This window comes from Mchenga conophoros, linkage group LG1, assembly GCF_057382185.1.
Source record: "Mchenga conophoros isolate Kocher_MC1m ecotype Shallow Benthic linkage group LG1, M_conophoros_male_GT1.1, whole genome shotgun sequence".
Taxonomy (NCBI): Eukaryota; Metazoa; Chordata; class Actinopteri; order Cichliformes; family Cichlidae; genus Mchenga; species Mchenga conophoros.
In genome coordinates, this window is record NC_140526.1 from 16,523,359 (window position 1) to 16,549,928 (window position 26,570).

General features: G+C 36.8%; 1 protein-coding gene across 2 annotated transcripts; it reads right to left on the minus strand.

Annotated features, from left to right (window-relative positions):
- Positions 1-390: 390 nt before the first annotated feature.
- Positions 391-24,754, minus strand: chs1 (chitin synthase 1). 2 transcript variants are annotated; one of them, XM_085268009.1, is made up of 36 exons: positions 24,682-24,754; positions 24,441-24,518; positions 24,201-24,281; positions 18,030-18,165; positions 17,154-17,339; positions 16,496-16,697; positions 15,451-15,611; positions 15,245-15,320; positions 14,351-14,463; positions 13,635-13,815; positions 13,210-13,303; positions 12,867-12,963; positions 12,527-12,648; positions 11,935-12,030; positions 11,090-11,254; positions 10,847-10,994; positions 10,036-10,101; positions 9,770-9,945; positions 9,503-9,561; positions 8,993-9,193; positions 8,717-8,885; positions 8,409-8,524; positions 7,038-7,217; positions 6,839-6,943; positions 6,617-6,734; positions 6,033-6,114; positions 5,723-5,958; positions 5,354-5,454; positions 5,114-5,195; positions 4,790-4,943; positions 4,518-4,622; positions 4,097-4,207; positions 3,790-3,927; positions 3,573-3,652; positions 3,179-3,245; positions 391-1,614 (listed from the first exon to the last, which is right to left on the minus strand). In XM_085268009.1, the coding sequence occupies exons 3-36, from the start codon at positions 24,245-24,247 to the stop codon at positions 1,537-1,539; spliced, it is 4,248 nt and encodes a 1,415-aa protein (XP_085124135.1). In that variant the 5' UTR covers positions 24,248-24,281; positions 24,441-24,518; positions 24,682-24,754; the 3' UTR covers positions 391-1,536. The 2 variants fall into 2 exon arrangements, with proteins under 2 accessions (XP_085124135.1, XP_085124130.1); XM_085268004.1 differs by having other exon boundaries at positions 24,441-24,729.
- Between the last annotated feature and the right edge of the window lie 1,816 nt (positions 24,755-26,570).

A 26,570-nucleotide genomic window follows, 5' to 3' on the forward strand; every position in this document is an offset into this window, starting at 1 on the left:
CCCAGTCATCAGATCTCAATCCAATAGAGCACCTTTGAATCTATAAAAAGGTGCATTTACATCATGGATGTGCAGCTATGTGGACCATAATCTTTGAGGAACATTTCCAGCAACTTGTTGAATCTATGCCGAGAGGTCCAGCCCAGTGCTAGCAAGGTCGGCCTAATGAAGCATGTGGTAAATAAATATAATACTAAGTGCACGGGTGGATTATTAACAGTTTTGTTTCTGCTGTGTTTTATGTGCAGTGAGACTTTCACACCACACTGAGAAGAAACAAGTACACAGAACTAAACGTTGCAGGGTTAGTCCACTGATTCGGTTCCTTTACCCAGCACACAACCAGAGCAACACTATAACTCTGCATTACACCAAAAAACAGACAATCTGAAATCTGCATGATGTACGTTTAATTATTTAAATGAGCCAAACATTGCTATAAAATAACAAAGTTGAGTCACAGTACATAAATATTCATTTTACTGTATTGGATCGTTAGATCAGAAGTTGTAAGGTTATATCGTTGACAGACAGCTTGACATTTTGTTTGATCGTTATTTAATTTTTTTCAATACAAGCATATTATTGCCCACAATATTTTTTTTAATTTACTTGTACCAATTTTGTCCACTTTGTCTAGCGCATCGCTGTACTTGGCAAACATAATCACAATATACTGACACAATATTGGAAGGGCAACACAGTTTAATTACACCACAATATAAAATAAACTAAAAGAATTTCTTAACAACAGTCTATGTGCAAATATTGCATTACTGGCACTGTTTCCTGCACATTCAAGTACCTGTCAATATTTTAATATTGACCAAGGATTTAGATATACACTTTTCATAAATACCCAGACAGGTGAAAATATTATACTCCTCTCTACATCTAGCCCAGTATTGTAGTTTTATTGATTTGGATGCAATAGTTGAAGAAGAACAATAACAGGATTTACACAGATTTTTCAGTAAACTTAAAATCCATCTTATTCAAAGAGCTTTTTTAAAAAAATCTGTTTTATAGTGAGATGCAAAATCAGTAAACCTGATGGATTCAACTATAGTTCTGATAGCAAAAACAGCAATCTTACAAGCAGTTATATTAAAATTAAACAGCCGATCTTTAAAATCACTCCATCCTTTGATATTATTGTGTTAGGTCCCATTCTCACATGTTAATAATTCATTGTGCAATGACAAACAAAGTTTATTGGATCTGTTCTGACTGATTTCCCCTGTGCCATTTGGCCTCCCCTGCTGGATTATACCGGGAGGCAAAACAGCTGCTACATAATAGATAAAAAGTAAATTATTTCCTGTGATGGAAAGCTAAAGACATGGGATGTCTACAAGGACTGTGTGACAGTGTGTGCTATGATCATGACCAGAATGTACCGTGTTTAATGCACAGTGAAACCTGAGAAAAATGAACCACAGTGGAGGAAACAGCCCTGAGGTGGGAAAAAGCTTGCTAATGATGCCACTTTCGGCTTGTTGTTGCGTCTTTGCAGCTACATCTTCTTGTTTCTGACTACAGGTCTTCAGTTGTCAGGAAAATTTCATTGTGTGCGGGGTTCTCCATAATGAAGTGGTCATCACCAGTGTCGTCCTGGATGACAGGGAAAAAGGTCAATCAGCATTTTCCAAAATACAGGAGTCTCTATGTTTTAAGCTTTGAGAAGATCCCGTGTCTGGATTAGTGTTATGGACAGTTAACAGGTTTCATTGAGACCACACTGGTGGAATCTTGGAATGGTTTGATGCGCTAAATTCGTCGTCTGTGGCATAACTGTTAGCCTTGAACGTGACTGTGTCAGTAGCTGATAGGACTAATACTTTCTTGTATTGCTACTTTTACTTAAGTTAAAGGTCTGATTGCTTCAACCACATCTGCTGATGTTATTCTCCCCAGACGTTTCAATTCCGTCTCCAGTAAATGCTTTTAATGATCCACACTGCACGCTGCAAATGCCCCCTCATGTTTACTGGTTTAGAAAAGTTTTGCGTCCCAAATTGGCTATTAAGAGGTAACGGTTGTAAGGAAAGCTTTATGCCAAAAAGACAATTTAACAGAAATGGGCACTCGTCAGAACTCAGCATCATGTACGATCATCAGATTTTTAAGATTTCTTTAGTATTAAAAAAAATTCAGTAATAGTTGTGAATATTACACAAATTACACATTGCTTACAAGTTTACATTATTTAGTTTAGTTTATACTTCTTTCATATATGTTTGTTCTACAAGTATTAATAACATTTTTCACAATGGTGCATTATTAAAAACGTGCATTACAGTTACATCCAGTTTCTCTCGTATAGTACTGATTATTACCCACTTTCACCTTTTTTAATAATTTATGAATCTGGTTTACATAAATACATTTTTTGTCACTTAATTAAGAAACAAAGTCATAAGACAACACGTTTGTGTGTCTACGAATGCCATATGCTTCTATAAATGCGAATCATTTTATTAATAATTAATAACTATTTTAAATATTTTGCAGTCTATAAAGAATTCATCATGGTTTAATAGCTTCTTTTCCCTGCAGGGACACAAAAGTAACTGAACTAACAAAAAGCAAGTAAAACCCAAAAGCTCTCAATTTTTATGTTGTTATGTTATTTTTAAATGTATCTATTTGTTGAAAATCATATGGAAACTAGTTAGTTATTTTCATTCAAGTATTAATTAATTATTGTGGCCCTGGTAAGTTTTGAACTGTTCCTAGCAAGATGAAAACATTTCATTTCATCGTAAATCGACTGAAATGTACAGAACGATTAAAACAAATACTTAATTGCTATATTGTGATTAAACCGTACTGTATGTGAAACCTGTTTAAACGTCAGCTGTGTTGGTCTGCACTATGTGAAGCTCCAGGCTTAATTTGAATACTTTAGTTTGTATTTAAAAAAAGAAAGGAAGACATTTTAATGTTTGTTGTCATGTCTGACAGCCTGATGTAGCTGCTATTATGTTTTTAGCGTTTGTGAAGTTTGGATTTGTGCAGTTATTCTTTCATTTATTTTGTTGTTTTAATCATGTTAAGTCGGCTGCAGTTTGATTTTCTTGCTTTACTGCCGGTATGTGTGGGGCCCATGTGACGTAGTGGCCGAACATAATCAAGCCTCATGATTATTTGTATGCTTTTGAGTGTAATTACTTACTTCGTCTTTCTCTTTGTAGTTTTTCTCTGAGCTGCGATAGGACACCACATGGATCAGGGTGTAGACTCTGAAAACAAAAAGGCACAAGGATGAAACATGAGGGGAAAATGTGGGAAAATGAAAATGAAGAAATCGATGGATAACAGTGACAAGGACAAAGCCATTATAACTCTCCATAAAGACAGAACTCAAAGACTCCCTGCTCATGATTGCGGGGTGGGGGGGTGGGGGGTGGGGTTATTCAGTGCCAGATTAATAACTTTGATTAAATTTCTCTGCTTCTCAATCAAGCCTGCTGGATTGTCCTGCTTCATTTTCAAGGTCACTAAATTAGTCAAAAAGTACAACCTGTGAGGAAAAAAAATAAAAGTTAAATGTGAAATGATGTTATTACCTGTGATATAACATGGCCAGAAACTGCACAATGAGAAGAATAGCAAAAGACAACAGAAACATCAAAGTGAGAGGCTCCACCTGTCAGAAAAAGAGCAATAGAATGGATTACTAATTACATCAGATGTTACAGGAGTTCAAACAATTATTTAAAAAGAATCACAATCCTTCTTTAACTGCAGCACATGCATTTAGGAGTGTCTGTTGTGGGTCCCAACCTTGAGGAATTCATCACTTTTAGTTCCATTGGGATAATACTTTGGGATCCTGATGCTGATGACATCATTTCCAATGGCCTGCAAGAAGAAGGTAGCTACCACCCAGAGCACGTTTATGATGAAATACAGGAAGACGGCCTGTGGAGAGGTAAGAGAATTTAATATTTGATTTCGTTTTGCCACATTTCAAGTGGATAATTGTTTTTAAAGGTTTCACTCCCAACCTGCAACCTGACGCATCAGAGTATTTTTTCATAATGATTTGGGATCATTCATTTGTTATCATTGTCATCATCAGAGTGCTGACCTTGTTTCTCAGTGACTTTAGTTCTCTGTTGACTTCCTCCTGATGTTCTTTAGAGTGAGCGATTGGTTTCAGGTAGCGCTCGATTAGCTTGTTCCAGAAGTCGTTCTCATTCTAAACACACAAAAATGCACACAGTTCAATAAAAAAAATTTAATTGATCACTTTTTTAACTGACTAACTCCATTTAGCAAATATAAATTTTATTTTCCTTAGAAGATCAGAAATCTGCTAATGAATAAATTTCAGGGCGGTTGCTTTGTTCACTATACCTTAATTACTGAAAACGAACGGCAAAATTTAGAAACATTTACATCTACCGTGCATTGTGAAGTAGTAATACTGTGTTTAAATACTCATTTTAAATACAACTTTTTGTATCTACCTCTATCTCACAGACCCGACAGCTGAATAAACATCTTACCTCTTCTAGCTTTTGCACTTGTGGGGCAGCGAGTGTTTTCTCAATGGCTAGCTTTACTCTCTTTTCCAACTTCTCCATTCGATTGGTCTTAAGGGTTTGCCGTGCCTGAGACACAGAGAGAAGTCAGGTCAGTTATGTATTTTCTGCAGCAGCAGTTTTCAGAAGTTTTCAGAAGAATAGAAACTCTGGAAATCAGGTTTCCTCTCAAATTAATTTCATTTTGTTTTAAAAGCAACATGTCATTATTTTATTTACACCAAAGTTGTCATCACCTGTCTGTTTAGCGCAAGTTGTAACTCCTCCAGCTGATAGTCTGAGAGAACGTCTTCAGGCCCCACTGAATTGAGCTCTACATTGAGTGTGTCTGTTAACATCAGCACCAAGTCTTCGCACACTTCATCGTAATCTTTGTTACGGAGTGCATATCTGAGGAGAACAAAAGCAGTTTAACTACACAACTGCAGCTTTGCCATCGGGGTAATTGTACAGCATCTTACACAAACGTAGTTTTAGTGTAAATGTTAATTATTCTTGTAAAAATGCCTGCAAGTGAACAACAAAAACATGCAAATACTTGGATGATGTTTATTATTTACCGTATTTGTTCTTGTAGATTTCTCTTCATGTTGAAGTATGTCAGCTTTTTCAGAAATTCTTCCTTCACTGGGTGCACCCAGTCTGCATACACATGAAAACACACACACACACAGATAGCATCATTACTCTGTTTTATATGCTACATAATGTATAGTATATAATGATCCACAGCTACATGTATAGCTGGAAATTACAGTGTGGTGCACTCAGGACCTAAATGCATTTAGAGTGCTTCTCACCAGCGGCGGGAATCTCTGCCTCACGAATCATATAGTCATCATCATGATCACTGTCTTCTTCATCAGATGAACTCATGCTCCTGTTTTCAGCACCATCGTCACTGCACACAGCACACATGCACTTATTGTGAGCTTCTTAATTCCAGCGCACATCTCATTTTGTCCTTATAAACAGCTGTGTTCAGTATGAGACTTGAATGGAACTGTGTTATTTTCAAGGCCAGTAGTATATTGGATTTCTGGTAAAATAATTAATTAAATTCAATTTGATTTATATAGGGCCAGATCAGCCTGTGAGCGAACAACATTAGAAATGACTGACCAAATAAAGGAGGAGAAACAACCACGACAACAACAACAGAACGCTACCTGCTACTGGAACCCAGGTCACTGCTCTTTGCTGCCTTCTTCCTCAAATCATCAACTAGAGGTCTTGCAATCTCTTCCTTGGCTTCTTCTTTCTTGGCGTGTTGTTTGGTGTGAGGCTCCAGCATTAAGGCTGGGTGTAGAGGTGTTTCGTTTTGGGTGATTGGATTGGCTGGGATGTGCTGTATAATCTGACCCGCGAGCTGCTGAAATATCAGACGCTCTGTTTCCTGGGTTATCTGTAAAGCAACAGAGTTCATTAATCCATTCATCCATCACCTGCTGTCAGGTATGTCGGGAACTGTAACCATACCTGTATCTTCATGTCCCAGCAGCAGCATCTACAGGTTTTGTCACAGAGAAGATTGTGTAGTTTCTTCTGCTCTACACCTCCCCTAATGGACAGACAGATATGAGGATGTATGGTCACAAAGAGTGATTGATATGACAAGATTAAAAAAAAAAAAATCAATTCCCTGCTGTCTTATTTGTTTTTGTTTCATGGATGAGTGTCAAATATGGAACAGGAAGTGGATGAACTAATGGATTTGGTCAGCTAAAAGTTCTGCACGACTATATATACACACTTTCAGGCTAAGACTTCTCTAAAGGCTGAGGCTTTTTTCTACTCTTCGATCCTTATGATGTCAAAGACAGGCGATATTCTTGATATGGTCATTTTAGGTCCAGAGCTCTGGCTGTAAGCACAGCAGCTCCTCCACCGACTCTTCAGATCTTATGAACTTTACACAGTAATGTTGCGTTTTGGGGAAATGCAACATTTCTGTTTGAGATTTGAATTTGTTATAATTTTCCATTCTTATTTTGATCCCTATAATATTATTGCTATTTCATGATAATTAATTAAACAAACAGTGGTCTAAAATAATGCATTACTTGTTGGTTTCCCTTGTGCCCCAGGACACATTGTTCATGTTAACCAGCGAGTAGATGGTCAAAAGGAGATATCCACTGGGGATGCAGATGAAATACATCAGACCATAGATAATCAAGACTGCAAGAAAGAAAAGGAAACAAAGCCAAAAAATGTCACATGACATGAAGCAACATCACACAAAAAATGTGAAATAATGCTTAGAACAATAATAATGAACATACAAAACTCCTCAGGGTGGAGTAAAGCTGTTATCAAGTACATGATTGCCATTGAAATCAAAAACAATCCAGTGGGGGTCAAGAAGGTTTGCTGAATCACCATGTCACCTAAAAGAGAAAAAGGCATTTGCACATTTAATGGACATTTATTTGAAAGATATGAGACTGCAACAACATACAGTCAAAAAACGATTCTACCCACCAATGATGGAAAAGAAGGACGCAGTCATGAGGAATGCATACAGAACACTCATGATGCCGGCAATGGTTATTTGGGTATTCGACTTGGTTAAAAAGCAAATGAGGATGTAGAACACGGGGGGAACGCACGCGACGACGATGGAGAGTGTACCAGTGAGTCTGAAGACAAACTGGAAAGCACCTGGAAGGAAAAGATGGAGGGGGAGGAGAGAAGGAGAAATAAATGACTGATGTAAAGTTATTAATGCACAAAAATTATTAATGCAGATGGGCTTGGCAAAGTGAATTTCCCTGTAGTTACCATTACAAGTTATTACTAAGTCTGCCTTCAGTTAAGCCAAGTGTTTAATGAAAACTGGTGGTTCACACTGTAGTTACCTGCATTAATGACTGCATTAAAGTTCAGATTAGAAATATTTGTTCCAGGTTTTGCTTCCAGGATACATCTTTACAAACCACGAGAACTCAAATTTTTAAACTCACTTTACATAATTAATGTTTCATCCTTTTTTTTCTTGTCCTTTTTACTGTTTTTGTGGATGCATACAGGTATTCGCATTTGGAATAGTACAAATGTGGCAATTTTCTATTAAAAAAATATAGCACAAACATCTGCCCAGACTTGAATTTGGTAGGCAATGGTCAGAGGTCATTAGGACCTCAAACAGGCCACCAAGCCATAATTCAGAATAAATAAATACATAAATTAATTATGGCAACATTTCCCAGACAAGTTTAAACAAATGATAGAAGAATAATATTTCACGTGCTAAACAGTGGATTGAAACAATGAAATCAGTGTGGTCTACCATACTACACAATGTGAACCCTAATAAGGAACTTTGTAAACGCCAGTTCTGGTAAGTGCGGTATAAAGAATTTGCATAAAATGACATGCAACAAAGATTATACCATACAGTAAAGATGTTAATGTGTGACATGCAGTGAACTGGATCAGAAGGATTTTAACAAGTCTTGTGCGTTTCCATTTGCCGGTGATAAAACTAAGTTTATTGACACCATAAGGAACAAGTAAGGCATCTGAATTTGGTTCAGTCAAATCTTTAAACAAGTTATTATACAGCTTACTTTATGGGAGCGGTCTTAAAATGAAACCACTATACCATATCTATTGTAGTTGTGTTTGCTCAATTACTTTAGTTCTGTTTCCTTGTTGCAGAGTAGCATAATTTAAAGACAGTCACGGGTTTCTGAGAGAATCTGTAGGATTTACTTCCCTAACGGAACTTTTTATATATTTCAAAACCTAAAAAAGTGTTTGAAAGCTGAAAGGATAAGAGATAAACTGCAACTTAATGGCATGAATAATGGTGATAAATGTGTTAGAGTCATTAACTAGACTTAAACCTACTTGCTATCATGAGAGTCACAGAGGCAGGTCCCAGGATAGAAGATCCAACAGTGAACATCTGGTAGAAGACGTAAATCCCTGAGATGGACTCGTTTCTCTTCACTGTCTCTGGACCACTAAGATTCACAACCACAAAAGAGTTAGTATGGCAGTAGAAGTGTTTGTAGGATTTATAGCCTACAAACATAACCAGGAAACCATCAAACTAAGAATGAAAAATTTTCTCTTTTTTTTTTAAATGTTTTAAGTAAAAAGCAGGATGGCTATAGAATGAAACCCTGCTATTATTAATAACATGTAACACTAGCCTGTGGAGAAGGTCCAGTGTATTAGCCAATGTTGAAGGTCCCCATCGTCTCCTCTGGTTGTAAAACTCTTCAAATTCCTGTGGTGAGTTGGTGTATGCATCTGAAGCAGCATTATACTCGACTCGCCAGCCTTGTTGCAATAGCAAAGTACACAGCCATCGATCCTCCCCTAGAAGAGCACACACGAGACACCAAGAGTTTAAATGTCAAAACACTAAGAGTACAAACTAGACGAGGTAAAAAAGTCTACTGATCCTTTTGGTTGCGTTTACCAACCTTGATCATACTGCACATATTCTTGAGCTCTTTGTGCAGTTGTTGAGTATCTTTTTAAAACATGGTCATCCATCAGGGCCGACCCTCTGAACAGACTGAAGCATCCCGGACTGCACAGCACAGAACCAAACACATGCTCTGCTGTCTTCTGGAGCCAGTGACCTACTGCATACTCAAATTTCTGGTACCACACCATGGGACCTGGGATGGCAGAGAGGCAGATGAGAGGAGAGATGAAGCAAAGGAGGTTGAAGAATAATAGGCATTTGGAAAAAAGTACATGTAGTACGTTGTTTCTAAGTTAGTCCATCATATATACAGAGCTTAAAAGAACACTGCAGAAGCAAAAATCCCACTAAATGCTGATGTAGGGAATGTCAAGAACTAGAGTGGACCTATGAAATATACACGATTTCCAGTTTATCAAAAGGCTTTCTTTAAATGTTTATTTTTTAAATGAAATACATTTAATGATACATCAGTGGCAATACATATGAAATGCCCACTCACCCATGCCAGTAGGATGGATTCTACCACATGCTGCACCTACATTGTCATACATCCTCAACCTGTGAACACAAATATGTTTTATAAATTGACATGTTTGACAAGCAACAATAACTAAAATCGACACTTTCTAACTGGATGACTAAATAGCTCATAAAATGAGTATTTGTGGTATTTGTTGTCTACAATAGCATCAGTGATTTATGGAGGAAAATGATGTAAATACTGAGCCATGACAGATTTTAAGAAGTTGACTGTTCTGCTGCTCACCTGTCTACAAGCAGAATCACAGCTTTAGGGTGGAAGTCAGTGTCTCCGTCAAGAGCAAGAATATACGTGTTGTCGTCTGAGATGAACTTGCGTTTGTTGTCGTTGTCATACTGAGGCAACACGAAAGTCTCACTATCCAGAGAGACCAAACTGGCTCTGGAAAAGTTATTCAATTGCTAAAAAAAAAAAAGATAGGTCATTGAAAAATTATAAGAAATTATACACAAAGCCAAAATAAGTTGACTCGAACAGCTGAAAAGTCTTACTGGGATCTTTGAAGGGTTCTTCACAATGTAGCCTTTCCAGCCAAGCAGGTAATACATGTACATTATCTAAGAAAAAAGAAAAAAGCAGCAGTATTGAATGTTAAAATCCAAGAACAGCCTTTTGGAGACTCACTGTTTAATAGTCTAGATGACTTGACAGAGGTGATTTGTCAAATTAATTAAACTTTTATCACACAGGTAGAAAATACAGAATGATTATACCAGCAATACTAGCAAGCATGTTTTAAATTTTAACTAAGCATTTTCATACATTTACAATTAGAGTTGAACACACATTTAATTAACAGCACTTCCAGTATCTCAGTATATTTACTACAGTCCAAATCATTATTAATAATTGCATGCAGCACAATAGAGCAACACAGTTTCTTATTTTGAAATACTGAACAGCACTGAAATGATTTCAGCCATTTATTTTCATGCCTAAGATATATATAATATATATATATATATATATATATATATATAAATAAAAATATCTAGTTTTGGAGTTGCTGCTTTTCTATCCCATATTCAATAGTAAATAGTTTTTTGAGTAAAACATATATTTTTGACACATTTGAGTAATAATAATGAGTGTTGAAGAACCCGTCCCACTGTGTGAGGTTATAGAATAGTAGAATCAGACCATACACATGATGGGTCCATTCAAGCTCATACAATTCCAATACATGAAAAAAGAAAACAAGTCTGCATGTTTGAGTGAGAGAACTTGGTTTTTAGTGTATTTCACAATCACATACACATAAATAGGGATATAGAGATAGAAACTTTCACAGCTAATCTGTACCTGGGACCATCTTTTTTTGTTCCTGATGAGTAGTTTGTCTTTTAGGTGAACATAGAGCATGTTCCCTTCTGGCAGAACAAACATCAACCTGCCACCGTAGGGAGTCTCAATGATCGACACATCGTCAGGCTCTTTGTTGGTGAAGACCCTGAACGGAGGGATGTGTAGGTGATCAGTTTGAAAGATGGATAAAGAGAGACATGCAGATGTACACACATATATTTAACTGTGGGGTTATCTCACCTGTAAACTTCAATGACAACATGGATCAAGTCATTAACATAACTATTAACCAGCCTCTTGTTTGTGTCATCGTCAGTCATGAAGGCATCGTCCATTAAAATGTGACACTCAAAGTCAAAACAGTCCTTGTGATCTTCCTTTGGATCCCCTCGATAACGGTCCAGCCTGAAACAATAACAGATGACTGTATAACACAGCAAAAGCCTTTTCATTTAGGTCTTATTTTTAAGTGTGAACAGTCAGTGCACAGCAGGAAATAACAAGAATGACAGGAAAATGCATTTTTTAAATGTTAAGCAGCCCAAACACTTGGCATTTTAGGCCTTTGAATATATTAGGTCATAAGCTAATGAATTTGACCTTTTATTTACATTTTTAAGAACCACTTTACATCAGACTGAGAGGCTCTAAACGCCTCTCTGGTTAAAAATTTCACCTGTGTACTGACACCTGCCTGGTGCGAAATTAAACAGGTGGAGGTAAATCAAACCCATATTTTAATACGCTGTTATATTGCTCTTTAATGATATGTAAAAGAGAAATTAAACCCACGCTGTGTATGTGATACTAGTACACCTGGGGCTAGATGCTTTAAACTCAAACTCGTTATTTTCATCAGAATTATAAAGCCGTGCTTAAGCATGCTTGTTGTTAAATCTCAGTCACTGTGGATTTGTATGCAGCCTGATCTACTTTATGTCTGTATGTGCAGATAAAATATATAATGATAAGAAATGTGATAAGAAGTTCTCATCATAGTGACTGGGGTATGCACATGCATGTTTTTGTGCCTACACTTATTTATTTGTCTGGCCCCTGATGTTTTCAGAGGTACTGGCTCTAACCTGAACATGGAGGTGAGAATCTTCAGCATCTCGTCGTAGGTCTCATGCCACATGGTGGCGCACAGATAGATCACACACTTCTGCATTTCATCATGGCTGTTAAGGAGAGGAGAAGTTGTAGCAGAATTTTTAAACATTTCATGCTGTGAACACGCACATCTTAGAAGCATCTGCTATGGAGGCTCATTAATGTTATACACCCATTGTGGAAATGGCTTCATAAAATGTGCCACATGTGCAGCTGCAGTGAATTTGGGGATGCAAATAAGCGAGTTTCCAATTTTGTTGAGGTCGCAGATGAACATCAATTGTTTTTGGGTCATGTCTGTGTGTATGTCTTTACACTGAGACGTGCTCTGCTAGCGACACAGTTTGCATGAACTCAACTTCAAATGCATTTTTTTCTACCTATACTTCAAATAAATTATTCACTGCATAATTGCATACTGCCTTTCCTGTTGAAGAAATGTCTGTGCCTCTACTGCATTTGAAAAGTTATCACCCATTATGATTGATTTTTTTTTTTTTAGGTTAATTTATGGCCACACTGAAATAATGTTCAACAGGGAAGCTATTCTCAGATCACACTGACCTTTCTTGGGTTTTGGCTTTTGGAACCTTCATCTTGGTGTTGAGTAGCAGAGACAGGTCAATGAAAGCAGATTCATACAATCGACGAACAAAGAGCTGAGATGTTCTTTCTATACGCTGGACCTAATGGAAGGTGAACCACAAAGCTATTTAAGTGTATGTCATTTTTAAAAAAATCAGATCTCAAAAACAATATGCTTTAATATGTTGTGGTGTGGCTTTTCTGGGAGTTAAAATAAAACTTCCAAATAAAGAAATGACTGAATTCATTTAAAGCATACATCTTCTCACAGCCAATTGAGTGAAAGTGTGTGCATATGCGCTGTGTTTTTTTCTGATACCTTGATCTTCCATACGTAGTAGGTACATGTGACGAGGCCTGACCACATGCACACTCCCTCCAGTGCCAGCATGGCAAAAGGCCATTGAAAGTAGTGGCTGTCAATCAAATGGTAAATAAATATTTTGAGTGAAGTGTGCAAAGATAAGAAATACAGAAGATATCTGTACTTAATATATTGCTATAGGACATGGCAGATGAGGTTGGACAATAAATACTTCCATTTTATTCGCATTAAAAAAAAATTATAAATGACCAGGCTGCTTGAAGTGTAAGAAGAATTAGTGACTTGAAAAACTCACATGCTACGTTTCATTAACACATTTCTCAGCATACAAACACACCTGTTTAGTGAAGTCCGACACATGCTCCTAGTAAGCTCGAGTAAGACCGCAGACGTGTTTTTGGAGTTCAGATAGAGCAACTTGTCACAAAATTCTGCAATAAAACAAACATTTTTTTTTTTTTTAGCTTTATTACATGTAGTTTAAATAACTAATTTATTTATAATTATAACAATTTATACATATAAATGATACAGTGCATCAGAGGAGTCATGGTGTATTTTTTCAAAGTGTATTTTCATGATGAAAATATTGAGCTACTTAAGTGGAAACAACGTTAAAATTCCTGGAAACTCCCCTGTGCTGAAGCGACTCATTAAACAATTAAAAACTGAATGCAAAACTTATTGCAAGTGAATTTTTTATGAAGGTAGTTCAATTTGTCTTGACCTAAAAAAAAGAATAAAGAAAAAGGAAAAACTCACCTATGATGCTTTCTGCTTTTGTCCCATTATCCAGTTTCCATCCCAGTGTAAAGAACAGCACTATTCCCAGCAGTAGCATTGCAGGTCCAGTGCAACATAGAGGAAGGGCAAAACTCATCCTGACAGAATGAATCTTACAGGCCACAACTCCAAACCAGTGGCAGGCTGCTGAGCAGAAGGCCTGAGACAGAAGATGAGGGCAATATTTATTAAGCCTAATTTACAGTCATAAGGACAAAATTAAGATTGTAATGTACTTAATTTACACGTTAGACCATCCTACCACCATTAAAATATGTTTCTGAACCAATTCTTTGTGGAAAAGTAAGAAAGAAGTGCAAAAAAGTGCTTTACACTTCAAAACTCAGATCATAATTGGAACATGTGATCATTATCATGCCTCGGGCAAGTAAGTAGTGGATACAGAGACCCCTGACTGATTAAACCTGCGGCTGCTAAAGAGTCTGTGTGAATGAGATTTGATTGGTTTAAGTAAGTTTTGTCTTATTAAGTAATTAATCTAGACTAAACCTGCTGAGAGCCATAAAAAGAAAATGATCAAATGCAATAATGGGGAAAAAGTGCTTTTTGCTAAATCACCATCAGACACAGTTTTGTCTGCTACATGCAGTGATAAATCAGATTCTACATTTATAGCATCTAGTCTTCCTACAGTAATTTTAATACATGTTGCATGCTCTCTTCCTTCTACTTACTTGTAAGAAAAACAACACTAGTCCTGTTTTCAGGAGTTCTCCGTCACACAGGATAAAATTGTCCCATATGATGGTTTTCGCAATTAGCTTGTGGTAGATCAGGTATACGGCCCCTAGAACAGACAAAAACAATTTTAATTTTACATGCTTGCCACATTTAAAAATGCACCCCTCTTTCACTCAAATCATTTAGTTCACAATGAAACTATTTTTTATCACTGTTCTTTGTTTGTGGTCAAGTAAATATTGTTATGGTATAGAAATACATTGATTTAAAAAAAATACTGTAAATAATAAGAGTGGTAACGTTTTAAATTCCTGCAGTGATAGAAGAAACAATTTAATCTGCAACGTGTACAGAGATACGGTACAGATAACATAAATCTGCACTGTTCTGTAGATTGGGTCATCTACCAATCGGAAGCTTGCGTTTAACTATCCGTAGGCAAGATACTGAACCCTGACCCCTGATTTGGGTGTAACTGGGTCATTAGCTTGCAGTGCTTAGTTACAGTAGAAAAAACACTTTATAAAAATCAGCCCATGTATCAGAACATTTGCAATAATAATTTTACAAGTTAAGAAATACATTGGATTTTAAATAAATAAAAATAAAAGAGAACATATTAATAGTGGTTTATTGTGCAGAATAGAAAACCTAGATTTACTAATACTGAAAACAACAACTGAAGAATTCATCACAGCTGGAGAACATCCTCTGCAATCCATCTGCACCCCTGACATCACAGAAATCTGTTTGTTCTCCAGTGCGAATGTGGGAAATTAGATTTTTCATCACGCGTCCAGTGCAGAGTGGGTGTAATTTTGCCAGCATGTTTTTTTTTCTCCTCTCCATTCATTGCGTCAATACAGACATTGATGGCAAATAATTACCTATCACTAATATCCTCAGAATGCTGCTGATGACAAACACAAAGTCTCTGAAACCATCCAGTTGTGACAACGTATCCTGTGGGATAAGAGAGGAAAAAAGATCCTCAGTGATCGTGTAAAAAAAAAAAAAAAGTTTCCTTATCATAAACATACAGACTTGGAAGAATGCAAGCTAGCTGAAGCTCCACTATAGAAAAACAGCGTACCTGCATGCGGTTGGTTGCTTGTAGTGAATTTTCCCACCAGCACAACGAGACAAGGAGGGAAGAGAAAATTCCAAGTGCCACGTAGATATAGCAGTCAGAACCCTGTCTGTCCACATATGACGTTACACGGACATAGTAGTCAATTCCCAGCATGCAGTAACCTGTTGGTCAAGTTAGTCAGTTAATAAATGCATATCTAAACTTTCTCTTATATCAGTAGATACAGTGTATATGGAATACGCTGTATCCACTGTCTATCCAAATGTCCTAAAAACACACCTATCACTCACATTTTCAGCTCCATAATATTATTCTTGGACTCTGCATTACAAAATAATCCCTATTTATCTCATTCTGAGGTACCTTCTCTCTCTTTTTTCCGAATACTTGAAACTTTGGCAAAGTTTAATATAAGTTTGCCAATATTTATACATTTTTTATACACCATATTTTTTTTAAATCAATCATGGAACTTGGAGCTTGCAAGCTTGGTGCTAGATTTGAATCTTAAGCATCAAAACTTGACAGAGTTGTTGTTTTGGCAGTTAAGACGTTTTATATCATTTATATGAGGCAGTTGTTGTAATGAGGGTGACAGAATTACTGTGTCAGAATTGGATAAACAAGACAACAATGGAATGATAGTTTAAAAGAGCTGACAGACAATTAGTAGCAGATCAGTTCAGTCAAAGCCTGAAAACACAAACCTTGATTGAGAAGTGTTCAAACAATTGGGAGAAACGAGTGACGTACAGAACTAAGAAAATAACTGTCGACTCTACTGCTTTCTGCTTCATTCACTCCCTACCCCTAATTTGTGAGCAGGTAAGGTTTGCCAACATGACTGTTAAACCTCCTACTATACCTGCTGTGAGCTAATTATCATAAAATGTAATTAAGGATTATATTATATTTAATTTTTGTAGAGCGGCTCTCGGTTTTTTGTGTTTTCACCACACCGAATCTATGAATGTTCAGGGGACAAAGCTAAAAAGAAAGCCAGGGAAACAAGCTTGCACATAGAAGCTAATTTAAAAGGAGTTACCAATAGAGGTGAGTATGAGGGAGCAGATTGGGAACACAATTTTCCAGTTATCTCGCTGTAGTCTGAATATTATCTGCATAATTGCAGACACAATGCAGACTCCTCCACCGATGAAGAGATTAGTCAGGACGTCAAACTGAGGCATAACCACCAGCACGAGGACTGAAGTACCGAGAGAGACCAGGACCTCAATGAGGCAAATCTGGAAAAGACACAAAACCAGAAAGATGTCCTCACTTATGCAGTGTTTCTATTGGTTTTGGACATGGAAATAGAAGCCATTAAAAATACTTTATATTCACCATTAATTTGTATCATTACCATCAAATGTACATTTTACTTTTTTTTCTTTTCTGTCTTTTGACCTAAATAAACCTTTCTGTTATCGTCTGTATAATTCTTACAGAAATGGCAATAAATACACAAACAAGAACAACATAAATAAGAATAAGACAAAATTCTCTTTATAGCATTTTGTTGAAAATACTATTAGAAGATAAACTCATGATTAATTAACTGCGCCCAATGGGACCTACTTTGTGCCAAAGATTAACAAAAAAAACATTATTACTAAGTTTGTCTGTAACGATTTGTAATTTTACATTTTTCTGCTGTCTAGTTATAGGTACTTAAACTAAAAATATGTAGAAAAACATACAAATGCCATGATCTTCATTTTGGGTGGTACAAAGCTCTTGAAGGAACATCGCCACAGCGATTTCAAAAAGACCAGGACGTTGGGGAAGACTAGGCAGAACATCATTATCAGCATGTAGAACTGTTTTTCCTTTGAGGTGCGCCGGGACATTGGACTGGACAATGTTGACAACACCAGCAGGGAGCCCTGAAAGGATATATGATCATTGTGTGTTAAGAAAATTCTATTTCCAGGAATAGGAACTAGATGGGGAATCCCAGTAAAGAGAGTGCTGGGTACAAAGGCATTCAGTACTGTAAACTCTGTCCTCTCATAAATAGCATGAATCTTCTTCGTGTTACTTTATGATCAGGCAGGCAGAGACAGATAAGCTTGTTGTCACATGATTTGTACTTTTCACACGATGCGTTCTTTGCTGAAATGCCTGAAAGAGTTTTTTAGACATACAAAACATAAATTGATTTGCAGAGTGCGCTCTGATGGATAAACTATGCAACATGAATTGGGAAATTTCTAATATAATATATCAGTCAGACTCTAATACAGTACACAGTGGTCTTATTTTCCATATATGGAACACAGTACAGACTCAGAGTTTAAGAAAGCAATACTACTGTTCAGTGGTGATCAAATGAATCAAAATAATCCAAAGCACTTTCAAGAAAAAAACCAAAAACACTAAAACAACAACAAAGCCATAGATGCAGATTTTTAAGTGTCTGTCTATGAAAGAAAATACTAGAATCTGAGGAGTTGGAGGCAATTTTGCTGTGTCCAAAGTCAGCATTTTTTAGCCAGAGCTTGGACTTCAGCCTCAGTGGTAACCAGATGAATAACTTCACAGAGAGAAAAAGATAAACTCACAAATGGTCCTACCTTTGCAACAACAGCAGTGGTCAAGACAGCTAACCCCACCAAAACAGCCACTAGATGTTGAGCCAGCTGGAAACATCTTCTCTTTTGTTCCTTCTCAGCTCCTGCGGGGTTCAGCTGGAATGGATCCCATGTATCCCTGGAAAATAGATATTGGTTGACTATAAAAACAGAAAACTAGAACGACTGTTTAATAATGTACTAAAACAATGGTTAACTAATAATCTATTAAAGTCAGTTGAAGGATGACAGAGAATTAATAATAGAGTAGAAATATCTTTTAGTTTCATCTATGTGAAAGAGAAAACACTGAGCTGTCTCAGTTTACTGATATTGAACTACAGTGCAGTGCCCTTCCTGATTTTTTTTGTCTTTTGTGTGTGCATATTTTCTTTATCCTCAAAAGTTTCAGATCGTCATAAAAAAAAAACATAGACAAAGACAACCCTAGTAAATAAAAAATGCTGTTTTTAAACGATGATTTCGTTTATTTATCAATTATCATTAGGGTTGTGTGGTATGACAAAAATCTCATATCCCGATATAAGACATTTATCGTCCTGACAACGATATAAATCACAAAAATGTAATATTTTCTGCAAATTCTGTGAATCTTGGGCAATTCGACTTGCGTGAACTTTTTCCACTTTTTCCGTCCTTTACCTGGATTCGAGTGTTTTAACCAATGCATGAAACTATACATTTTTAGACATAAGTTGTAATGGCCACCATTTTCTTTGAGTCTAAGATTAATTTTTTAGCACCTGACGGCTCTTTTTTTTTCTTCTCATCCGTAAACTCTCTGCATAATCTTTCACGTGATTCAGTTTATTTTGAAAAGTCTCAACAGGATCTTGAGCTTTATTGTGAAAGGTTTATGTAGAAAACAAATAAGTGGACAGCGGAGCCACGCGATGGTTTTATTGTCGTTGTTGCTATCGACAACACGTAAAAACAGGCGCTTGATAGTCAGTAGTGTGGTTATATTAAATATAAGAGAAAGCGAGAACTCATGGAAATTAATATAGCCACTACAGTGGCCATCAAAACGATGAAAAAATATTGCTGTAAACAGTTTATTTTACGACACCACGAAACAAACGATAGGTTAAAATAGATGTTTTTATATCGTCATCCGATATATATCGGTATATCAAACAGCCCTAGTTATCATTTCATTTATTAAGGGAAAAAGTTCTCCAAACCAACTTAGCCCTATCTGAGAAAAGTAATTGTCCACTAAACCTAACAACTGGTTACACAACAGTTGGCAGCAAGTGCTGCAATCAAGCATTTGCAACAACTGGCACTGAGTCTTTCTCGTTGCTAAACACTAATGGCCTTTTTAAATTCATGCCAAAAAATCTAAGTAGGATTTAGGTTCATACTTTGACTAGGGCACACCAAGACCTTCTTTGGGCTACTCAGTGATGGACTTGGTGGTGTGGTTTCTGATCTTTGCCCTGTTGCATAACCCAAGTGAACTTGAGCTTCATGGCATAAACTGAGGGCCAGACACTCTACGTCAGAAAGTTCTGGTAGAGAGCAGGATTCACCCATTAGGGCTGGATCAGGTGACCCTGAATCCTCCCTTAGTTTTGCTGCAATAAGTGTAGGCTGCTGGGGGATTCCCATGATAAGTTTTTCCTTTTCAGTCACCTTTCTCACTCAACATGTGTTAATAGACCTCTCTGCATTGAATCATACTTGTTATTAATCCCCGTCTCTCTTTCACAGCATGTCTTTTATCCTGTTTTCCTTCTGTCACCCTATCCGGTCGCAGCAGATGGCCGCCCCTCCCTGAGCCTGTTTGTTGTTTTAAATGTTGTACTGGATTCATGAGTTGTCCATGTGCTCTTGAAGTAATTTTGGTGGGCCTGCCACTATTGTTCCAAATTTTCTCCTTTTGGGAATAATAACTGTTATTGTGGTTCATGGGAATCCATGGCTTTGTAACCCTTGCCAGACCGATAGATGTCAGAGACTTTGTCACACAGGTTCTGTTTATGTGACTTCTTGATTCCACAGGTCTGTCAGTAATCAAGGCTGCCTGGCAGGGCTAATCAAACTGAACTCAGGTTTCCCAAAAATGTGGTTAATCACAGTTAATTACTTTAACTAATATTGTTGCTCAACTTTAAAATTATAAATAATTTAGCCCCTCGTTATCTTGTTGATCTTCTTAGTCTATATGTCCCTGGGCTCGCCCTCAGGTCTTCAGCCCAATTACTCCTGGCTCAGCCTAGCTCTAGGCTTAAATCTAGGGGTGACCGTGCTTTTGCCCTGGTTGCACCGAATCTGTGGCACAACCTTCCTATCGCTTTCTGTGCGTCAGACTCCGTTTTATCTTTTAAATCCCGTTTAAAAACTCATTTATTCAACATAGCTTTTCCATCTAGTTAGTGTCCCTATTTTATATTTGGTTCAATTTCTTATTTATGTACTTTATCTATTAGCTATATCTGTTCTTAGTACTTTGTTCTTATATTCCCTTCTATTGCCGTATAATTAGTGCCCTTAACCTGATGACATATGTGGTACTTTGTTAATAGTCTTTTATTTAATGTCTTAATTTTCCTGTTTTTATTGTAAAGCACTTTGGTGTACCGCTGGTCTTTTAAATGTGCCATACAAATAAAGTTGTATTGTATTGTATTTAATTATCTTCCTGATTCCTGAAAAACAGGAAGGGGGGCGAGGTTTTCACAGCACTGTTTCTTATCATGATACTTTAACATTTGTATGGTCATGACTACATTTATTAAATGAATATGTGATAAACCATGGGTGCATAGTCAATGGATGAGCCTGTAACAAGGAATTAAGTGAAGAGTTTTACATTTTATACCTCAAACTATTGCTGATTGTGATCATGGTCTGTTGGGTGTTGGTTACAGCACAAAATGAAGAATCCTCTGTTATCTACAAATCTGCCAAAGCCCTCAGTTCATCGCAAAGGTCAGAGTACAGTTTTTATTGAACAGTATTCTTTCAACAGTGCGCTGCATCTCTTTCTCTTTTTACCCATTTTTGGGGGGTCTGTGTTTATTTTTGTCAGTGATTGTCACTTGTCAGTGTGAAATATAGCAAAAGCTTTTAGCATGAAAGGCACAGTGTATGGTTTTGGTGCTTCCAGATTAGAATGTGACTGGCACGCAAACAGGCATCTAAGCTAAGAGATTCTCAAGCAACCCTTTGGCCATAATTACACTCGATATCTGTGTTTCCTGGCACATTAAACGTCACCATCTCTGCCACCCCGATGATTAATACAGAGTGCAGAATAATTATCAGGGTGTGGGTTTTTTACCTTGAGATTATGCTACACTGTGATCTCTGGCTTTGCCATAGCAACTGAAATACTGTTAAGTCAAGGTGTAGTACAAAATGGATTGATGCTGGCAGAAGGTTGTTATATAAGGACTAATGATATTACACTATAGCTGTTATTATTATTATTATTATTATTATTATGTGACGCTTGATAACTATTGGATTTTTAGGATAAATGACAGTGGCAGTTTTTAGGAAGTAAAAAAATCTGATATCGATATACTGGATAATCTAACTTTTTAAAAGCAGTGAGAAAACAAAAGTCTGCTGTCTTTAGCTTTTCCCCCAATGGCAAGTGACGAGCAGACAAGCGACTTATTTTTTTGTGTATTTATGAAACTAGTGAGTCTTCATTAGACACGATATTGATGGAAGAAATTTAACTTTTCAGATGTTTCTACCCAAAGCTCACTAGGATACGCCACCGCGGCCCCCTATGGTGAAAACTATTCGAAAAAGATTTCCTGCTTTCTGGAGAGGTATTTAAAAAAATAGCTCTCAGCTCCTTTGCTCTGTGACGTCAGTAAATCATTTCCTTATGAGTTTATGGAGGAACTTGATTCAAGTTCTTTTTGTAAATTATCCCTAACCCTATAAAAAAAAGGAGCATTATCCAAAGCTTTGTCGATCACAGGTTATTAGTCAAAAACAAAAACACCCCCAAAAACACCAAGATGGTAACAGTGGAAAGACGCAGCTCGAAGCCTTGGTAATCCAGTCAGTGAGGTAGATTTATATGAAGAGCAATTTGTGCTGAAAAGACCAGCAAAATCAGGAAAGGACTTCAGTTCCCCAGACTCAAAAAGTTTTTACAAGAATGACTCACTATGACAACAAACTTCAGATTACAATATTTACTTATCACACTGTATGATTATCTGCAGACTGTAATCACCCAGATTCAACTTGGCTCCATCACATCATAATGTCATAAGGCGTACCCCTGTTTAAGAGTGCACTCGATTACATGGCCCATTAAAGCTCAAAAATCTTTTATTTCAGTAAGGTTTTTTTCCCCATTAAAAATTAAAACTGTCACACAGTTTGGCTGCCATATGTTAGGAGTTTGGAAACTGGTGCACTGGCTCACTTTGCTGTGACCTTCTAGTCAAGTTATATTACTCTCTAAAGTTGCGTAACATTTAATAAATTGGGAAACAATTAACTGCAATGATTTATATAAAAGTAGTTAATATTTAAAAACTTTATAGACACCACTCCTAGCTTTAGTTTAGTTTAGTGGAAGTTTAGAGGCTTTCAAATCAAAAGTTGCTGATAAAATATTGTTTTATTTTTCTTTATAACTTCATAATCACAACAAGGGTGGTGTAAAAAAGCTAAACTCAGAGACAGTGTCATAATTTTTGTGTCAGATATACCTACATGGAGAATTTAATTACAACTTCAGCGTGTATTTAACATTTGAAATGGAGGCCCTAACAGCAGGCAGTAACAGTGGAGATGATATTAGCTACAGCAATAAAGCGAAGCACAGCAGTGCACAGAACAAATTAACTGTTTTCTTGGCTGTGAATTATATCAAATGGAAACCTGGTAACACAATACTTTATGGTGAAAAATAATATATATATATGTAATATCCATTACCAACACATATCTCACCAACAATTAACCTCCTAACAATGATGAAGAGGTTAATAAAACTGGATAGCGTATCCAGGGACAGGAAATTGAATAGCTGCCTGGTTCAAAGTGGCATGTGGTGTTGAATGTATTTCTGTCTCATTCTCAGCGCAGCAAATAGGAAACAACTTTAAAGCCGCCGTGATGACATGAAACACGTTCCTGCTGCAGCTTGGTCAGTTAAAGAATAACATGTGCTGACCCTGATTTAGGAAACAAATTCACTAACTGTCTGACTTCAGTAAGTTCCTGTGGTAGAAATAAATCAGAGGCAATGTTTTTACAGTGAACATAGACTAAAACCAAAAAGCTTACGTTACACACGATTCCGAAATTTCGATAATAAGGGAAGGAGAAAATGCAAAGATACAGCGCTAAAGAAATTTATTAGACCACAGATGCCACAGATATCCTAAATTAACAGTACTGCTAATTACTAAACACATTTTTAATGTTTCTGTAAAGGTTAATTCACCACTATCTTCAAGCTCTGCAATCAAAATGATATTTTTAAAGCACATTATTATTTTTTTGATTAAAAGGCCAAATTACAGTCATTTCCTTCCATTCCTGAATAGAAAATTAGTTTTAGTGGTTAAATGTTATACTGAATTAATTTCCGACTTCTCAGAGAAGTCCAGCGAGCTATTTGGTAATTCAACATGAATTTCGTTTTTATGGCTTAATAAATAACAATACAATCTTTCATTTTAAACACGTTTTTGAGATGTTTCTAAAATATTTGTGTTCTTGTTTTTATGTCACCCTATCAATACAGATGTTACTTTTGATTTAATCAGGTGAAATTGTTTCTTTTTTTTATTCATATTTTCCTTCTTTTTTTCCTCCCACCGCAAGTTATCATGCTTCCACAGCACACAGCCAGTTTTATTAAACACCGCATGGGTCACAAAGCATAAAAGACCCAGAGGAGAAGATGGATTTCTACTGCCTAGAAAGAAAGTGTCTGCAAGACCGCTTTCCTCCTCCATTGTATGTATTTGATCAAGCAGGTTAATTAAGATCAAAGCATGGTTGGTGGACTCGTGGCCTGTCACTCATATAAATGTGATTTCCATATTTAAATTCATCTCATGTCACATATTATGCTCAGTTTCACATCTGTGCCATTAGTTAAAGCAGAAATGAAACCACATAACCTTTATGATTCAACACACACTCTTGAAGATTTTTTACCTGTGCCTTCCTTCTCGTTTCTTTCCTCTTTCTCTCAGATCCTCCATTCTTCTTGTTTACTCCACTGCATCAACCAGGAACCTAAAATAGATCGTTTAAAGATAGTTTAAAAAACTGGCTTTATAGCACGCATTTTAAATTAAACCATGTTCAGGACATAGACAAAAAAAAAATCTTTAAACAATATTGGCATTGACTTAATCGACACATATTTAAATGTAAAACATAGAGATTCTTTACCTTGATAACTGCCCTATGATTAAATCTTTTCTTAAGTGTCCAACTATCCACCCTGCTGAAGCTCTTGAAAAAGTCTGCCTTCAGTGTCAACCCAAAATAAAAAATAAAATACAAAATCAAACACCAGCTACTGTTTTAAAATGAAGTAAAACATCAATAAAATGATGTGAAATGCCAAATCAAGACTCCACACAGGTGTAAAATTCAATTTAGAAATGCCTATGCTAATAATTGGCCTGACCCAGCTGCCTCGCTCCGTTGGTCTGTCAGGGAGTTTGTCCTTTGTACATCTGATTTATTTTGTGCCTTATCACAGTTTATGAAAGTGACACCCATATAGACAGTAAGGCACAACCCCCGCATGTATGTGCTCTGATGATCATAGTTTATGAAAGCTATGGAAACCAGGAAGTTTGTGTGGATTTCGCAGGAGACGATATTTAACCACGACCAAAGGTTGCTGTAATCACTCATCATGAGTAAGCTAAACAAACTAGGAATTTGTTCCTGCTTGTTCGGGTGATGGAAAGGGCTCAAAGCTTGTCACTGATCAGAAATTTCTGGTTATCTATCCACTTCTTTATGAGGGGCGGTAAAGTGGTACAAGGTTCAAGTGGTACGCACAAATGTGGACTCTAGCCTGTTTATACTTCTCGTACAGCTGCTTTTGGATCACTGTTTGTGTACACACCTGTTAGATTTGTATTGTTGATTGTCATTTATGCTTAGAAATATTTACTTATATATGCTTAGAGTTTTGTAATTAGTTGTAGATTGGTAGAGGTTTTGATCCTTGATAGTCTGCAAACTTTGTGTGTATTAGACAGCACTTTGGGAGCATGAGAGGTCATACCGTGTCTTATTGTTTTATGGTAGGATTAACGTAGTTGGGTCTGTTCTAGTCTAAGTGCTCTTTGTTTAGATGAACTGCAGGACTTCCTCACCGTGTTATCTAGGATGAACCATCTAGGGGGAGGGGGAGGCTACCCTCTTCCTGACCAAGGATGTTTGACCCTTTGATCAGCAGTCCACACACACACACACACACACAGGCAAGGTACTCTTTGTGTGTATGTAGACGTCATATGTTAATGAACTTATGCATATTCATGTAACCTCAATAAAAGAACAGTGGTACGGGAGAACGGACGAGAGCAACTGGGGTCAAGCGAAGGAACGGTGCCTGTCCGGTTCTCTCCCGTGCACGAGAAACATGAAGAAGCTTGCCTACTTGTGTCTTGCTTTGCAGTGTAATTATATTGCCTTTAACGTTCCAGCGGATGGGTTCAAGCTACAAACCTATCAACACCCTTTGTGCATTAAGTAACTGTTACACTGATAATGACTAAAGTTAACCCTGGGCGATAACAATGCTTCACAGAGGGGCACTACTAATATGTTAGAGGGTCTCATCTACATGAGATGAACAAGTAATTCCTCTCAGTACAGCTAAATGTCATCACTGGGATATGACTCCAAGATGTCGGCTATGGTATTTTTGGAATGAGTTTTGTGTACTTATTAGAGGTAAACCTGAATATTTGGTCTGCTGTCAATCCTTTTACTGAAAGCAGAGATCATGTACATAATTTATGTTGGTTCATCCCATCGTTGCCAATCTACTATTTTTTAAATGACCTGACAGAAAATCTGCCAGTAAAAAAAAAAGTAAAGTCATATGTTGCTACCACCAAGGCTGTATATGAAAGATGTCTACAACTATGTTGAAACCTATTATTTTGATGATTTGAAATGTAATCACTTTGCTTTGTGTGTGAAATTTTCATAATTAGAACCTGCTAATGGGTCCTATGTAACTGCATGAAAATAAAAAGAAAATATCAGAATTTCACTCAACAAATACAGACTTTTTGGACTGGTTGTCTGTCAAAGCAGGCCGTATCATCAGTCAGGGCATGCTTTTTTGTCTCACAATAAAAATGCCTCAAAAAGGCACCAATAGCAGAAATAGGTGTAGGTGTCCAGTTAAGTGACTACGTTTATTGAGGTGAGTGATGGCTAAAACGTCAAAATCCAAAGAGCTGAGTTATCTAAAAAAAGTCACTACCCTATGGGAATTATGAAATAGGAATCAGCTATATAAATTTACTTATCAATTTACTTATCAGT

Bases quoted from the DNA above. Each gene is read 5' to 3' on its own strand.
- chs1 (XM_085268009.1), bottom strand. From the start codon at position 24,247: ATGGAGGATCTGAGAGAAAGAGGAAAGAAACGAGAAGGAAGGCACAG. The intron at 8,525-8,716 runs GCTAGTGTTACA...TGTGAATCTTAG, and splicing joins ACACTGGACCTTCTCCACAG to TGGTCCAGAGACAGTGAAGA. The intron at 5,455-5,722 runs GTAGCGTTCTGT...TGCTGTGTGCAG, and splicing joins GACCTGGGTTCCAGTAGCAG to TGACGATGGTGCTGAAAACA.